Source organism: Temnothorax nylanderi, unplaced genomic scaffold, assembly GCF_030848795.1.
Source record: "Temnothorax nylanderi isolate EJ_2023f unplaced genomic scaffold, tnyl_v1.0 TNYL_tig0009_pilon, whole genome shotgun sequence".
In the NCBI taxonomy this organism is placed as follows: Eukaryota; Metazoa; Arthropoda; class Insecta; order Hymenoptera; family Formicidae; genus Temnothorax; species Temnothorax nylanderi.
In genome coordinates, this window is record NW_027249071.1 from 759,055 (window position 1) to 776,750 (window position 17,696).

Below are 17,696 nucleotides of genomic sequence, written 5' to 3' on the forward strand. Positions count from 1 at the left end.
AAGAACTAGCTTTAGCTTTCGCCGTATGAGTCTACTTCTTATCCTTTTTATTAGCAAGTGAGTTGGCTAAGCCCAAATGACTGTACGAATCAGTCATTCTGGGGAAAAAGCAATATTTAATGTATCTTGTTTTATTTAGATTTTAGAATTACATGAGCTCATAACCTTTGGGACATAAAAACATCCAAGTGGCGCACTCTAGCGGTAATAGTACGCATAATAAATAGTCGATATAATACCGGCGGTAGGAATGCGCGGCTATTCGTGTGATTTGATTCAAATTGTTTCGATTATTTTTTGTTTTAAGTTTCAACTCCGTTTTTCTTCTCTCGCTAAACGCTCGAATATATACACAGTCATCTCGTTTTGATTATAAAATTGCTGAGCCAGGTCTTTAATCACGCGAATACAAGATTGTGACAAAATAGCCGTTCGTTTGACGATTAGAGATTTTAACGCTCCAATAATGGCAACGCGCGGCAGTAATGGCTTCTGCACACAGGACGCGGAAACGCTTGCCGCGCGGCAAGAAACGACGCGGTGGCCAATCAACGTGTTGCTTTTCCGTAAGAACCATAATTTTATTGGCTACCGCGTCGCTTCTTGCCGCGCGGCAAGCGTTTCCGCGTCCTGTGTGCAGAAGCCATAAGAATCCACGAACAAGTATCTGATTGGCCGTCGAAGTCTGCCGGAAAGCGCGGCGCCCGATTGGCCGTCGCCGGCGGTCCCGCTGCCTCATTCGGCAGCAGGCAATTTGCAACCGAAAACGGTCCTTTTATTACATAATATTTTCGCGGAATAACCGGCGAAAAGGCCGTAAAACCGCCGAAACCGTCGACGCGGTGGGTACCGCGCCGATCGCGTCGCGTGGAATCGATTTCCGGCGGGTTTCCAGAAGCGGCAGAATGGCGTTGAGATCGATTTGCCGGCTGTCAATTGATTCGACCTTCAGGCAGTCGAGCCATTTCGGAGCCACCGCCCGGCCGAGACGACCGTCCCACGACACGCTCCTACGAAGTATCGCCGCAGCAGCTGGGAACATGGCACTGCCACGCGTTTTCTTCGACATGACCGCGGACGACAAGCCCGTGGGCCGCATCGTGATGGAGGTGAGCCGAAATTAACGCCCGTACGCGCCGCAACGCCCGCCGAACGTCCCCGCCGCTCCGACCGCGCGCTCCCTACGCGATCCCGGCATGCCATGGCCATCTTGATATTTCCACCGCGCCGGTTCGCGATTCAACCGGACCCTCGTTCTCGCGCGACGATCGTTCCTCCGGTTCCTCCCCTTCGTCGTCGCCGCCGCCGCCGCCGTCGTCCTCGTCGCCGTCGCGTAGCTGGAGTAAATAATCGACGGACGACGGCGATTCGGCGATCGGGCCGATCGGCGGCTGTCGTCCGTCGACGAGGACGCGATCGTGCGGAGTCACGGCCGAGCGCGACCGTCGTTGGCGATGCGTCACGCTCGCGCGAGCACGCTTTAACCATTACGAAATTTTCCATCGACGGCGAACCTGTCGACCGGCCGCGTGCCCGCGTGCCCGCGTGCGTGCGAGAAAAAATTCACCTGTCCCCCGCACGAGCGCATATTTTTACTCCGATCGGAGGAGCAGACTCCGAATTCACGGAAAATCGAAGGATATTGTGATCGCTCGCGATAAGGACGTGAAAAAAATTGTGACTCGCTCGCACGGAAGGTTATTACATTTTAGCAATACGGCCGATAAGATAAGACGCTCTTCCCGTCCTTTTCCGAAAATTATGATGAATTGACAGATCCGTATTTACGTGAAACGATTTTTCTTTTTTTTTTCTTTTAATAAAAACGAACAGATTTTTCCTACGTGAAAAAGATTCCATCGAATGAAAGTATACTGTGTATTAATTGGCGTGTTATATAATTAGAAACTTTGCGCTAGGCTAAACATAGGTTTCCGCTCACGACAGCAATTTTATATTTTGCATAATGCAGAAGCATCGGCTTTTTAACACGCGAGTTTAGAATTTTAAACACAGATGGCGCGAGCTGGAGTAATAGCGCATATTTATATCCTCTATCACGTTTTTTTTTAATCGTTATTATTATTTCTTTAGAAACTAATTTATGTAAGGGCTAAAAAAACGTTTTTCTCGTTGCCGAACGAGCATAAATCTTACTTGAGTGTCTTAGCGTGTTGTACATTTAGCTGTTGCTTACCTTTTTGCTGCTTTATTGCTCCACTATATTCTTTTGAGATAAATATATATTTAGAAATTATATATATATATACAGTATAGTCTAGAAATGTCCAGAGAGTTTAATCATATTTTTCATGCAATTTTCTAGTTGAGGAAGGATGTCGTCCCCAAGACGGCGGAGAACTTCCGCGCGCTTTGTACCGGAGAGAAGGGTTTCGGCTACAAGGGTAGCAGTTTCCACAGGGTGATTCCGAACTTCATGTGCCAGGGTGGTGATTTCACCAACCACAATGGCACCGGCGGAAAGTCCATCTACGGCGCCAGGTTCGAGGACGAGAACTTTAAGTTGACTCACACCGAGCCTGGTATATTATCTATGGCGAATGCCGGCCCCAACACCAACGGCAGTCAGTTCTTCATCACCAGTGCCAAGACCAGCTGGCTCGACGGAAAGCACGTCGTGTTCGGAAAAGTCACCGAGGGCATGGATGTTGTTAGAAAAGTATGGTTTTCTATTACTATTTCTAGCGATACTGCATATTTTTTATTAGCGAGGAATTGACGTCTAGTTTTTTTTTATTATTATTCTTTATATTTATTCTTTGGGGATCGTGTAAGGTTGGATGTTATGAGATGGTGGATGTGATGTGATGAGGTGTCTCCAAAAATACGCGGGTTTCTGCGTGTTGACTTTAATATGTGCCCAATTCGATCTTGTAGTAGCGTCGATCGGTCGACAAGGGCGATGAGTATTTCCCTGAATTTGTTTATATACATTTAGTCAGCACGGCCAATCGCTCGTGAGAAAGCGCTTGCCCGCATGCGACTATTTAGTGTGGTGCTGAGCTGCTATCTTAGTAGGGGCACATGCGGCCACCACAATTCTTGGAAATCTTTAACCTTCAATGCACGATTTATTTATTTATTTTAAGATTCTCTTCTAAGTGCTTTACGCAGATCACAAATTTAAAATTCGTTTGATCAAACCCGAGATCCGCCAGTTACGAGTCAACAGTGAAATATTTTGTCACTTAAAATTATTTGTATGTAAAGTGGCAGGGTCAAGAATCGAGTCTAGGTTTTATGCTTGATAAGCTAACTATTTTATATTCAAATATTCAACAGCCTGGCTAATATATGTTATTTACGTATTGTTTTCAGTTGGAGGCCATGGGTTCTCAAAGCGGCAAGACATCCAAAAAGATCATAGTAGCGGATAGCGGAGAGTTGTAGATCAACTAGATACTGTAATGACTGCATTTTTATTTAGCTGTTGCATACCTATTTGCTGTCTTTATTGCCCTACTTCATCCATTCCTATCGACCAAGGTTCTCTCATCGACGCTAATAATTTGTTATCGGGCACGGAATGTCAAACTTGTCGAATTTTGTAGAAACAAAAGAAATTGTCTGCATTGAAATATTTTCTACTCTATTTCAAGCAATTATACTTTCTTTTTTATCAGAGGATAAAGAATCGTTTGCAGTGTGACTTTTTTTTATAACGAAGGATTTGCTAATTTAGAAATCTTGCTTCGTTCCACAGTCAACACACCTGTGTTATAAGAAATATGTGTTAAACTTTTGTTGCGAAATCCATATTCTTCCACACACTCGCTTAGTATCGCTAAGTGATATAGCGGAAATGACACATGTATGTATATCACGATTAGAGAATCCTCAGTGTATGTTTTTTTTATAAATTATATATATACCATTCCTCTTCTCTGCCGAAAAAAAACAAACATCCCGTTTAGCTATCGTAACGCGGGCAATGCCTGAAAGCGATACCATTTTACTGTAATACAACACCAAGTTGAAAAATGTAGTTGCAACAGTCTGAACAGTTCCGATTTCTTAAAAATAAAATTGTTTTCAGAAAGAAAAATAAGTTGTACGTTATTCGCGCTACATACATTGTAATTTTGTATGGCTGTTAAGTAAACTATATTTTATATATATATATCCCTTTAATTTTCAAAATAAATATTTTCCTGAAGATAATATTCAGATAGACATTGCATCTAATCCTTTCTTATCTTATATTTCAATATCTAGACAATAGATCCAGGGTGAAAAATCGATATATAAATAACACACTCTTTGCAACATTTACGATCAACGTATATTTTACTTCTTTTTCATATTCATGTTTTATCAATCTGCTGCGAGAACATTGATAGAACATACAGCACCAATACTATTTACAACTTTGTATTAGGACACTTTTTCGATTGTAACATACGAACAGGTGCGCTAATCTAAATATGTAAGCGGATTTTATCCCTCCACAATTCTTTTTTTAACATAACATAAGAATTATAACAAAGATAATTTGTCAACTAATTTTATAATTTCTTTTCATGTTGTTACCGTTACTAAATTAATAAAATTCATTCACCATCTATGTAAATAAAAAATCGATACGAATTCTTATCGAGGGGTTGAAGAGTCATAAATACATATGTATAATATTCTGACGCAAATAACAAGTAACTTATTTTTTTCTCTTTCTTTCAATCCCGCTAATAATTAATTTTAGAATCGTTTAAGATATTAAGGATTAGGGATTACGGTGCTCAGAGAAAGACAACTTGCTATCTGCTTCAGAAATTACCTACTTATTCGAGTTATTATACTCGATTCCAGTAAAACAAAATAACACGCTTTTGGTCTTTTAGTCGTTCGTTTAATATTTGTACTTCCGTCTTCGTTTTGTATTTATTTGTGCTGCTTCTCCTCGTCAAATAATGTTTACGTGATGTAAAAGGGAGGCTCACGCGGAGCTAGAGATTCACGCGGATTTATATAGACTCTGATTACCAATCGAAGAACATTTAAGTATTTACTCTAATACTCTCTACTCACATCGTATGATTTTCATAAATAAGTTCTAAAGTTCATACAGATCGGGGTAATCACATTACGCAATCAATTCCGTATAGATTTCAAAACTCTCAATAACAACGATTATTATCTTTGGAACATCTTTTTTTTAACATTGATATATCAAGAGACGTGTAAGTATGTATCGAAATAATGCGTAATCTATAAGTCACGCCGTTTCGTTTAGACATATTTCATCGTAAATTTTCGAAAAAATGTTTTACGGCTGTAGTTTATCTCTAAATCGACAGCACATAAAGTTCACACTTACTACGTTCTGAAGCTATCGATTTAATATAAATTGAACATTTTGTTTCGAATTTTTCTTAATAAAGCAGTATGAAGATTACGAACCATGTCATTCCAATCACACCGCAGCGGAACGATGATTGCCTCCGAATTAATAAAACTATTCTTGATTGCACACCAAAGAGATACTAACTTAATACTTAATACTTAAGGAAAATTGTATTTAGTACGCTCTTGTTTAATTATATCGTCAGACGCTCCAGGAACAGAAATTGGAGAGTCTCTTGAGAAAATATAATTCGACATAACTTCGAATATAGGAGGAGCATATAATGTGTGTCTTCTTCATTACCTTGCAAAATTTAAGGAACAAATTACCAAGCTCAAACACGATCGAGGAGTAAAACCGACCGAAGGAAAATACATTTGCGGGACATATCGTACTTATTAGTCTCATTCATAAGCTTTCATTTGCGGCTTCGTCAGATGTTTAATTAATTTGCGTTTCACTCAACGCAGTCGCGTATATTCTACCTTTGAAAGATAAAATTTCCGGGAGGCTGGCTGCAACATGAATATATCTTTTATATCTCTTCTGCTCGAAACGTATACATACACACACGCACACATATACCCACAGCAACGTGTATACACCTCGTGCATACCGTTGCTGTACATAGTTATTAAATGTACATGACGATTTTTTTATACATATAACTCTACGTCCATCCATATATCTATATCATGTATCTGTATTCTATATCAGTGGCGGTTTGTGCGGTCGAAACGATGTCGAGAAACGTCGACCGAAAAGGAGCAGGAAAACGGATAGAAGTCCGACCATTGAAACAGGAAGAAGGACGACAGATAAAGTTACGCGTAATTAACCGGACCAGCCGCCACCTTCTGTGCTCTTCTTTCAGAATATATTGTATATATATATAATGTACTATAATTATAACGTGTGCATCTCCTTTGGCCCGCAAAGGATACATTAACGTTTATGATTATCCACGTGTTATCTGCGTCAATATACGAGAAATCCCACGCAGAATGTTCTCTCTTATATGTTATAATTTTATCCTAATATATTCTTTTGCGCCAACGTAATTAACATTATCTGCTCGCGACAACTTAAAAAAATGACATGTTACTAAAAATAATTGTCCCTTATGAAAATACTTCTGTAATCGATTTCCTCGATATTTGCACTATCAATAGAAATTATATGGCGCATATTGTGTATATTGTATAATATATCGAGTTGTGTGCGTAACTGTGTTTTCGCTCAGGGAGTGGACAAGGATGATAGATCGCGTTATCTGTCATCTCGCGGCGATCATGAGTGCAATCAGCCGCAAAAGATTCAAAAGATGCTGCGTATAATCGGGATAAAATCGGGCGGGTAAGAGCGAAAATAGTCCGTGAAAATATCGAACTCAGTGTTTAAGTATTGCGCGAAGGTATTGGCAAAGGCCTTCAGCTTCGTAAATTGCCGTATTTACTAATATCAATTCCCACAAAAAATTAAAATCGTGAATATTTATTATCGATAAATGTTATGCACCAAACGTTAATTTCTATTTACTCGTTAAGCGAAATATCGTGTCGATCAAGATCGCAAACAAATTTCGTGTCGACAGAAATCTCACAAATTCGGTAAACACCTTATACGGGTTCATTGCTGATCTTCGGGGACAGGATTAAGTAAACTCCGAATCCGAGCGTGAGAAGAGATTGCAGGTATCTAAACATATGCTTTATAGGAGATAGATGCGCGCGAGAATGAGTTGAATTATTTTACCGTGCGAAGAAATATGTAAAGAAAGAAAAGAAACGTAGTAACATCTCTTCGATCAAACCTGTAATCTTCCGCAGCTTTGATCTTTCTCTCTGCGTTTCCCCCCCGATCTTTCTCCCTCTTGAATCCTTCTCAATTCAAGAGGATAAACAAGAGAACCATTCCAACAGATCGTGGGAGTTAGCTCATGGGATGTAGAACTCATTCGGCGAAAAGAGAAAAATAAATAAATAGCGGCAGTGCGCGCAGCAAATAACTCTGTCAATCCAATAGACCTTGTTTACAAACGAAACATATGAATTGTCGTAATCGCGAGAGACGGCCCGGCGGTGGTGCACTACTTGACGAAGAGGTCCTTGAGGGTGGAGCAGATCGATTCGCAGTCCGGTTGCTCCGGCTCCTTGTTCCCGCTCGTGAACCAACTGGCGACCTTGCTGGCGCGCGACTTGTTCGGCGACACGGCCGGCTTTCCGGATGAGCTGCCCGACGTTTCCGCGTCGCTTCCCCGGTGGCCCGAGGTGAGGATCTTCTCGATGGCATTACCAAGCACCTATCAGTACCGAATCAAGCGAAAAATTTTACCTTTACGCGACCTCACATTCTTTTTTACGACGTATTTTATCTTGGGTGCGCGAACGAAAATATCTATACCGCGAACACTGGAGCTTTGCTCAAAGTTAATAATTCTAATCACGATTTTCTCGATGCTTGTAAACGCATCTGATGAAGAAACTGCGTTCGCTTACTTTTTTTTATCGATTTTTCTGTAGTTAATATATTTAACAAAAACTCTTCTTTCGGATAATTTGCTTAGTCTGGATTCAGACTAAGCAAGCAAGTGCGAACAAACACGAACAATTTGCTTTCTTTCGACGACTGCGAAATAGTACAATATCATTATACTATTCACTTGCTTAGTCCAAGCCCGTTCTGAACGGAAAGTGATAACATTCATTTACCTGAGCGTCCACCTTGGTACCACTGCTGTCGTCCCAGAGAACCTTGTGCCTGGCGTTGACGTTCTTCGCGAGCGTATCTTTGACGGTCTTGACCACCCGCGGCAACTTGTCAAGCTTGAACGTCATCGCGTTCTCCTCGTCATACCGGTTCTTCTTCGAGATCGGCTGATGTCTCTTGGCGAACCAGGTGCTCGGCGTGACGCTCGCGCCAATGGCGCTCTTGCCACTGCTAGTTGGCGTCTTGATGCTCTTGGTGCTGTGCAGGATGGAGACGTCGAAGCTGTTGGACCGAGAGCTCTTGAGCCGACTGCGCCTCTGCTCCGCCGTTTTGGCGGACCAGCTCGATTTCTGATCGTCCTTCGTGCTCGACGCGTCCGACGTGCCGTACATGTTTATCTCCGTCGCGGACGACGTCAGGGAGCTCAGGATGGATATCAGATCCGTGTTGGAGCACGTGATACCCGCCGCCGCCGTCGTCGTCGTGTCGTCGGAGAGCGGCCTCGTCATCTCGGACGCGCGTCTACGTAAACCCGACGTGGACGCCGCGACCGACGCCGAGAACTCGGAGAACCGGCGTTTCTGATGCTGTATGTATTTCTGCGTGGTGGAGCTGCCATTTCCCTCCAGTGGCTGAATCTCGCATACGCGCTCGCGAGACGGCGTCTTGTACATCTTTAAACGGACCTGGGACGCGTGTACGAGCACGATTAGAGCGCTCCCCGCTTAAACGAAACGTCAAAAAGAGCTGTCCATTTAACTATACATCAAATTAATATAAAGTATCTATGAGTGGCTAATGGACTTTGCAGCGATTTCTCTCCGAGACGAAATTTAAATACGAACTCCAACAATCTTCTTATATTTTTGGAAACTTGAATTATTCGCTTGGAAAAATTCCTCGATTTAATTAGACGATCCTACTTTTCGTCTTCGCGTTTTTACTTTCGAAGAGCCGATTTTATTATTAACTTTATAAAATACGAGAACTCTGAAATTTTGAATCCATGTCGTCTGAGAATGTCTGAGAATTGCGATTGGACTCCTAATGGACCGCGCTGCTCTTACATGTTTAATCTCGAAGATAGAAAAAAAAGGGCAGAAAAGTACGGAGGGGAAACTATAATAAAAATCAATAGCGGACAGTCTAATAAGCCTAAGTGGTTATCATAAGATTACAAGTGATTATCATTGAGGCCCGGTTTTATCTTTCGGTTCTATTAGACTAGCAGGGAGACTATATACACTCTCATCGCTATAATTTGTTATTCGTCTTTATCTCATTTATATTATTTATGTAAGTGTTACCATTGTATTGTACACTCTCGATTACTATGACTACTCCTAAACATGTCGCTAATCCAGAGTTACAATCTACCTTTCTGGCCTTGATCTCGGCGATGTCGTCCATAATGTCGAGCTGCAGATTGTGAGTGCTCCCGCTGTTGCTGGGCGGCCCGCTTATCCCGGTGGACGAGTCCCGCCGGCTCTGCAATATCCTGGTAGCGCCTCCCATGGGAAACGCGGCGATGGATTCTCGTCGATTGCGCCCGAACAGGGTGGTCGGCACCCTGGAGATCGTGACGACCGAGTGCCGTCGGCCGCCGGACTGCGGTGCCGGCGTCTGTGAGAGCGTCGCCAGGAAAGCAGCCTCCCTCACCGATGGACCGGAACCTTCTCCACCGCGTTCGCTCAACCGTCGCACCTAATCACCGCGTGCAATTAACGAGGAGGCCGAACTAATCGACACCGACACCCAATACGGTTTATCTTATCGCTCGAGAGAGAAATTAAACTGATCACTGTAAATCCAAGTGTGTTATTTCTACACGTATAAACGTCTAGAAATGACACGTTTGACCGAAGTTCGTTTTACATGTTTCGTTGAGTGTTAAATTAACAGAGTGTTAATTTAATCGTATTAAATTAAAAGTTAATACGAGCTTCAGTTAAAATAACACACTTGGATTTGCAGTGATGGAATAGTGCCATCGGGAAGTTTTAAAAATTTAAATCGTACAATGTCAGATTTTATGCATCTTTAATGTAATTATTTAGAGATCTAGCTTCGTCGCAGCACTTTTGAAAATCTGACTGCGCGCATTACAAATGCTAATATCATTTAAATGCTAATGTTAGAATAATAAGATACTAAATTAAGATAAAATTTGAAAAGGAGTAAAAAGCTCTTTTAAATATATTTATTTCAAATTTTATCTCGATTTAATATCTTAGGTTTTAACTTTGATATTTTTAATATCTATATCTCTAATATCTTTCTCTCTCTCCGAGATCGATCATTACCGAGATTATTCTGGACCGAATCTATTTTGGCTATCTCGCACGCGCGTGTTGCAGCATGAAGCATAAGTATATTGCGTATTTCGATAGCGCCGACCGCGAAGGACTTCCGGTGCACATGCACAACACGTACCTGGGATGCGGTTATCCCGGATGTACACTGCGGCGTCGGCAAGGAGTGCTTCCTGGCGTCCCTCCACGGCGAGAGCAGATAGGGATTCAAGGATGGCGAGTCCGGGTCGACGCATCGCGGCGGCGATTCCGCGCGGCAGCACGCCGCTTCCTCCTCGCCCAGCGTGCTTTCTTCGACGACGATCAGCGGCTCGCCGGCGCCGTTCCCGCCGGTCAAGCTCGGGCAGTACGACTGCCTTCTCATTTCTATCCTTGCAAAAATTTTCGATTTTTTATTATCCTTTTCTATCCTTATACAAGGATTTTGAAACGTTGATCTTATATTTTCCGGTCCATCAAAATTTCGACGATCTAAACTTTTAACACGGAAACGGACGCTTGTTTTTTTTTTTTTTATAAATGGTTATCTGGTGTGATTTTTACACCCCAATTAAAAGTCATTGTTATTAATTACATATTTTTAATTGTTCTGTTTGAAGACAATATGTATGTAGATTTACTCAACATTTTTAAGGAAAAACAAAAAACAATATTTAAAAAAACAAAAGAAGCATATTCAAATTACTGACGTGAGCTTTTTTCGATATCGGGGTGTAAAATTCACTCCAGGCGCCCGCGTTCCCGGGTTAATAAAAGTTCATTAAAACATTAAAACTATGAGCAGGCACTTGACAACGGACACTTTATTTGCCCTTATTTTTTAATCGCTTTTATTACAAATATTTCCTTCGTTTCACCCAACAGACAAGCCGGTATTTAGTCCCACATCTATAAACGGAATCAGCGTCTCGATACGCGCGCTGCTTAAGATTCCGAGCGGATACGAGGTTTCTCAAGTATGTGCTATGCCGGGATTCGAGAGATTCCCAGGAGGACTTTTTATTTTCTACATCAGAGACAAGCATCTAATGGCGGGTAAAGCACTGCACATAATATATAGTCTCGTTCGGCTCGTGTAATTCCGAGCACGTGCGAGCATTTCGATTAGATATATCCGGAACGTATATTCCCCTCCTCGTTTATCACGTCCGTGTAAATGGGGAATAATTTCGGCGTTAAATTTCCATAAATATATTTGCGTAGGATGTAACACCCTCGAATACGGCGGGAGGGGGGAAAAAAAGTATGTCGGGAATGACAGTAACCGCGTTTGAACGTTACATTTGCGCAAATATTTATAGCATTCGAGGAGAAGTCATATTTTTGTTTCCATAACTGGGTCAGCTGCTACGGCTCGCGATAATGAAATTTAGCGATCACCCGCGACCACTGCAGCATTACCTTCCATCGTCGATTGTTTATTCACAGCTTAACCGACACCGCGACGTGTCTCTCGTAAACAAATTGCTGACGAATGACGCTTCGGATATGCGAAACGCGTAGTTTTCGCGTTATATTAGCACGGGCAGCACGGCGATTAAAACAACGGGACTTTTACAATGGAAAACGAGCTGTTATTCCGATTGACTTTTATATATTTCGTTCCGATAAATTTTAACTCTTTGCGGTCGTAATTCGGAAATTCCGAATCGTTTATAATATCCGCATGCGCCAGCATGCTTTTATCGCAAAAGATCAAATCTCGTCGGTTTAACCGAAAATTTAAAACGGTTCCCTCATTCATAATTGAAACGTACGACTGAGGTAAATTGCCTTTGCTCAACATTCGGTATATTCCGTTAGGGATTTCCTCTTTTACATAATACACCGGTGTGTCAAAAGGACGAAGGAAACGAAGAATATATATCCAAGAAACTTCTCTCTCCCTTTCGCGGTAGTCGCCAAGTTTTTCCAAGTTCAAAAATTCAATAAAACCGGAATGAAAATACCTGTTCGATTTCTTTTTAATTCACCACTCACTTCTCGCAAACTATATAGTCACGTCCGCGCTTCCGTTCAACGACAGAAACGCCGCGATCGATCGACCCGCTTCGTCGCTTCTCTCTTTCGCCCTCAGTCGTCGTCCGGGTAACAGCGATAATGCCGGAAATTAATATTCGGATACGCAGGTCAGTTTATGCGGCTGCGGATCTGGTCGGCGGCCGAAGGGTCTAGAAATAGCGAGCCGCGAGAAGCCGCGGGGAATTCCGGTGACGGGACATCAGGGGAAAGACGGTGCTGGACGGAAGTGGACCGAGGAAAGTAGACGAGGATGTTATCGGCGGCGGCGATAAGGTATATAAAGAGACGCCGCGTCCTTAAGGACGTCATTGTTCAACGACGAATTTGAGTGCGCACGAGAATACGTTCTTCCGCAGTCATGAAGCTGCTCGCTATCCTCACTGTCCTCGCCGTGCTGGCTTACGCTTCGGCCAACACGCTGCCGGATGTCTACGACGGGCCTACTTACGAATTGAGTAAGTACATATCTCACCGAGAAAGGTGACGAATAAATTCTCTAATAAAAGTTCAAACGACAGCGAGGTCCTTATCGTTTTTATTCGATAACGGAGCGATCTAACAAGCTGAAATTGATCTCGAATAAATTTCACCTTGTCAAAGATTTATTCGCCGAGATATCAAGTTCGAGATACATTAAGACACTTTTTGCCGATAATTGGGAAATTATAATGAACGCTGGCTCGTTGAATATTATATATTGTAATTGCATTTTCGCGGAGAACGGTCGTCGAGATGTAACACGCCGATACTTTGCAATAGAGTAATAAATGTTCAGAATGCGCTGCCTTTTATCTCGCGTTGCATAATAGTTGTAGCATACATATTCTCTCTCTCTCTCTCTCTCTCTCTCTCTCTCTCTCTCTCTCTCTCTCTCTCTCTCTCTCTCTCTCTCTCTCTCTCTCTCTCTTCTCTTCTCTTCTCTCTCTCTCTGACGTGCACCCTTTTAGCGTACACTGATAATACGCTGTCGATATCCTTTCATATCGAGTTCGATACGACCTTTTCTAGTAACATTCCATTATTACGAGTTATTCCATTATCATTTCCGAACGTTGAATTAGAAATAATCTTTGAGCTTATTTATGTATGTGCTAAATGTAAGTTGTTTCAAAAGTTGTTTTTTTTTGCTATACACTGTTAAATAAATAGTATTACATTATACTCAATTTGAATCATTTTTAACGATTTCTGTAGGTCACCACTGCTCCTACTCAAATACGTCGTTCATTAAACTAAACTAAAACAATATTAATTTAACTAAACAAATAATACTGTTTTGTGTTGAAATATTAAATTTTGATCCACATGGTAGTTAAAAACAAAAAAATGTTATTTAACTCAAAGTACTGGTTTAAATTTCATTGTTTAATATTCAACAGTGTACGTTTCTGAAACATTAATTTAAATGTCAAAACTATTTTCATAAGAGTCACATAAAAAAGTTTGAAGTTTAATTCGCAAGAATCGTATAATTTCCAATATAAAACTTCAAGCATTTGAAAACAGAAAGAAAGATAGAGCAAGTAATCAGTCTTCTTAAATTTCTTCGAAAACTTTTCACTCTTTTCGCTTTAAATGTCAAAAGTAGTGCAAGAAGAAAAGTTAATTTCGCTCCCGCAAAAGAATATGTACATCCCTGATGAGACCACCTCCGCATTAATCTAACGATTTGCTCTTGATGCGAGCTCTCGGGACACCGAATACCTATAAAATGTACATAAAACGAGATACCCCGCAATACCCGCTTCTCTATTTTTGTATCGGAAAATAAAGCGAAGGGAATTGCGTTTCAGCGGCAATCGAGGATCCGGCGAACGACGAGATGCAGTCGAATCTGCCGCCCATCCGGAACCGGCGCGTGACCTGCGACCTTCTGTCCTGGCAGTCCAAGTGGCTGAGCATCAACCACAGTGCCTGCGCGGGCAAATGCCTGGTGCAGGGTCGCCGGGGTGGTCGCTGCCGCGACGGCATCTGCGTCTGCAGGCGTTAAAGCGCCGTGCTCGCCCTCGAATCGTCCGCGACGACCGCGACTTCCCGGCCAACGCAACGTCCCATGGATCTCGCACAACCGGGCTATCGCACCCGCCGTCCCACAGTATTGACTACGTTGGTGAACGCCGTCGCGTATTGCATGTAATCCGAATTAATATTCATGGGAGATCACGAAGGGACATGGTTTAATCACCCGATCGATAGTCCTGGCCTCGATTGTCCCGCCGCGCGAATTTCCGCCGAAAGGGATAACGTCGTTATTAACGATAATTATTTTAATCACTCTCGCGCGCGCGTCGCTATCGAGCGTGTTGACGGTAAGAACAAAAGTTCTTGTTCGCGTCAGGCGAACGGGCGTTTCAAGGGAAATTGACGAGTACTAATATCGACGTTATTAATGGAAGTTAATTAAATTGTTTATCGTAATGGCATCGTGATAGGAGATTTGTATAACATTTGTCAGTCGTCTCTCGTCTCTCTATGGCGCGCGCGCATAAAATCTCGGTTGAACCAAATGTAGTCTTGTGAAAGTTATTGTGATGAATGCATTGATATTGATATCGAATAGTCATACTATTTATAACATATATTCCAAATAAAACCCAGTATGCAAAACAATTGCTGTTTCATCAAAAATTGCTAAATATGTCAGAAATAATAAACATAAATTAGTTATCTGTCTGTCATTTTATTAAAATTAATATTAACGTGGTAAAAAGAATAGGTGAGCTGATGATAGCAATTAATCAGACAAAACGTCACATCATTCCGTGAATTGATAATTGACCTTTGCCCGGCCCATTCAAAATCTATTTTCTGATATAAAAGCAACATGTGGATCCGGTCGATAGTTCCACGTTCCTGGCGAATCCAATCACTAACGTAATATCTTTCGGCGCGCTGTGTATATTGATTCGTGCGTTTGCGAACGTGCACAGAACACAGACCGCCGCTGAACAATAAGCTGTTCAACCTGTCCCAGGAGATGGAATCTGGAATTAAATTTAAAATGCGTCGAACAGGAGAATGATTTCTAAGGCTTATTCAATATATATGTATATATTGCAACCTATCTCCATATCAACATATTTGCGAGTATTGATTGGAAATTCAAATTTGCGGTATTCCGGATAGGATAAATTATCTCTCCATATTACGAAGCATTCCTTTTTAAGGTAAATGTATCAATACCTGTCTGGACACATACCTATGTCTGGACATTTTCATCATTTTAGTCCTTAAATAAGTTATAAAGCGAATTAAAATCGAAGAATCAAAGAAAAAATATTTTTCTTGTATTATATTTTTATCTTTGATTTTAATTCGCGTTATACTTATTTAAAAACTAAAGTGATAAAGGTGTCCAGACATAGGTCTTAAGTGTCATTGGTACATTTACCTTACTTGGCAATCAGATATCTTTCAAATATATCGATGGACATTTTGTACTCCCCTCAAAAAACGCAAAGGTTCCTAAAAACACGAGTCAAAATTATACGTGATTGCACCGATCCTGATACGTTCGAGAGATACTTATCTTGATTTATCAGATTTAATTCCAACGTTCGTTAAGCATTGAGGGACACATTTCAAATGTCCTTTAGATTTATACGCCATTCAACTAATGCAACGTATGACGCTCGTATCATTTCTGATCACGCACATATGAAAATCCTCTACTCGGAGCGCTCGTCCCGCTCGTCCCGCTCGACCTTCCATCTCCTACCTACTCGCGCGATAAGGGCCATCCACGATGAAAACTGATACCCTAGAAGGGCACTCTAAAAGGTATCTAGATGCATTCCCATAAGAAGATATTAGAGAGATCAAACGGATTAGGACGAAATCGGATTAGTCGGAGGAGTTTCTTAATGCAACGAGATAGAAGTTTCTCTACGGTCCTTCTCTCGATTTATACAACGGACGACAGTTTCATTAGCGGCACCGTGCGCCAGATGTTCCCAACCGACATTCGGACGTACCTTTTTTGTCGCGACGAGACCTCGACGGTGGAAGAAATCGAAAATTTGCAACAATTAACGGGCCAACTCGCGCGATAAAAAGTTTCGTCGACAAAACCACCGGTAATTAAGCGTGGCGTAGTTACGTGACCCAGGATACAAATTATCAGTCCGAGAATACTCGATATTCGCTTCGCGGAAGCACTTTACGTGCAATTTCCGAAGCGATGTAAAACACAGAGGTGGTAACTCCATTCTATATTCTCGAAAGATGGTTCATCGATCGGTTCAACGTCGAATTGACGCTGAATTTGTTCCGATAAAACGGGATCCCTTCGGGAGAGATGAGAGAAGAGAGAGAAGAGAGAGAAGAGAGAGAAGAGAGAGAGAGAGAGAGAGAGAGAGAGAGAGAGAGAGAGAGAGAGAGAGAGAGAGAGAGAGAGAGAGAGAGAGAGAGAGAGAGAGAGAGAGAGAGAGAGAGAGAGAGAGAGAGAGAGAGAGAGAGAGAGAGAGAGAGAGAGAGAGAAATGCATGTATAAAACCTCGGGTTGGAGTTCGAGGAAAGATCGCTTTGATCAGAATGCCACGGTTAATTCGATTCGCGCGGAATCGACGCGCGGCCGACGTCAGCGTTTCAAAGTCATCGGCTTCCGAGAAGAACACGGAATCTCGCTTTCCAAGGGGCGACTTTGAACTCTCGCTTACCCTTTACGGCGTTTCTCAGCCATTCAAAGTTGCCGCTGTGACTGAAGTCGGCAAATGGAACAACGCCTCGTCGACCAATATATCGGTATAAAGCCCAGCTGTACTCGAGCCCCATTGTCCGCGTGACGTTAATATTACACGGCGACACAAGCGAGAATGCCTAGAAACGCTAGTACACGGTACAAACGAGAGAAAATAACTTCTCCCATTGAATAAAAGAACATTAATCTTGCGAGTTGTTAATCTTACGGAATTTTCCGCGCGCTCTCTTTGCGCGAGGTCGACAAAAAGAGCCGTCTTATTGCCTAAGTTTTCATTGCTGCTTCCGCGAAAATGTTTCCTGATTATTCTTGCTGGATGTAGTTTTTAGAGAATTCTCTCTTTTTCTCAAACGGGAAAAATGTTTCATTAAACGTTTATTTATATTTAAGGGCTCTTTTTAATTTCGTAACGTGTTTTCATATACTTTTCAATGAATATAACCATTAATTCTTCGCTTTCAGCGAAAATATTAATGTCCATAATGTTCAACGCGGGTTCTCTCGAATTTAAATATGATACTCGAGCAAATATTACGATAAGCGCGATAACGTTCGCCGCTCGCGAAATTGCGTGTTGCGCGGAAACTCGATT

At 42.0% G+C, this 17,696-nt stretch overlaps 3 protein-coding genes across 7 annotated transcripts in view; 2 read left to right on the forward strand and 1 right to left on the reverse strand.

The window, feature by feature from the left end:
* The first annotated feature begins 795 nt into the window (after positions 1–795).
* LOC139786413 (peptidyl-prolyl cis-trans isomerase) lies at positions 796–4,069 on the forward strand. The gene is made up of 3 exons (XM_071725589.1): positions 796–1,109; positions 2,327–2,680; positions 3,340–4,069. Exons 1-3 carry the CDS (start codon positions 906–908, stop codon positions 3,409–3,411), a joined length of 630 nt encoding a protein of 209 aa, XP_071581690.1. The 5' UTR covers positions 796–905; the 3' UTR covers positions 3,412–4,069.
* Positions 4,070–4,280: 211 nt separating this feature from the next.
* LOC139786380 (uncharacterized) overlaps positions 4,281–17,696 on the reverse strand; it is a 31,017-nt gene continuing 17,601 nt past the window's right edge. For 3 of the 5 annotated variants that reach the window (XM_071725544.1, XM_071725548.1, XM_071725553.1), the window contains 4 exons: positions 10,505–10,749; positions 9,449–9,775; positions 8,074–8,757; positions 4,281–7,664 (listed from right to left, as the gene is read on the reverse strand). In XM_071725544.1, the coding sequence (XP_071581645.1) occupies positions 7,452–7,664; positions 8,074–8,757; positions 9,449–9,775; positions 10,505–10,749 (1,469 nt within the window). In that variant the 3' untranslated portion in view covers positions 4,281–7,451. Of the gene's footprint in view, positions 7,665–8,073; positions 8,796–9,448; positions 9,776–10,504; positions 10,755–17,696 lie in introns of those variants that run through there. The other 2 variants (XM_071725561.1, XM_071725568.1) reach the window with 2 other exon arrangements.
* Def2 (defensin 2) lies at positions 12,702–15,074 on the forward strand. Its single transcript, XM_071725576.1, has 2 exons — positions 12,702–12,860; positions 14,199–15,074. Exons 1-2 carry the CDS (start codon positions 12,764–12,766, stop codon positions 14,393–14,395), a joined length of 294 nt encoding a protein of 97 aa, XP_071581677.1. The 5' UTR covers positions 12,702–12,763; the 3' UTR covers positions 14,396–15,074.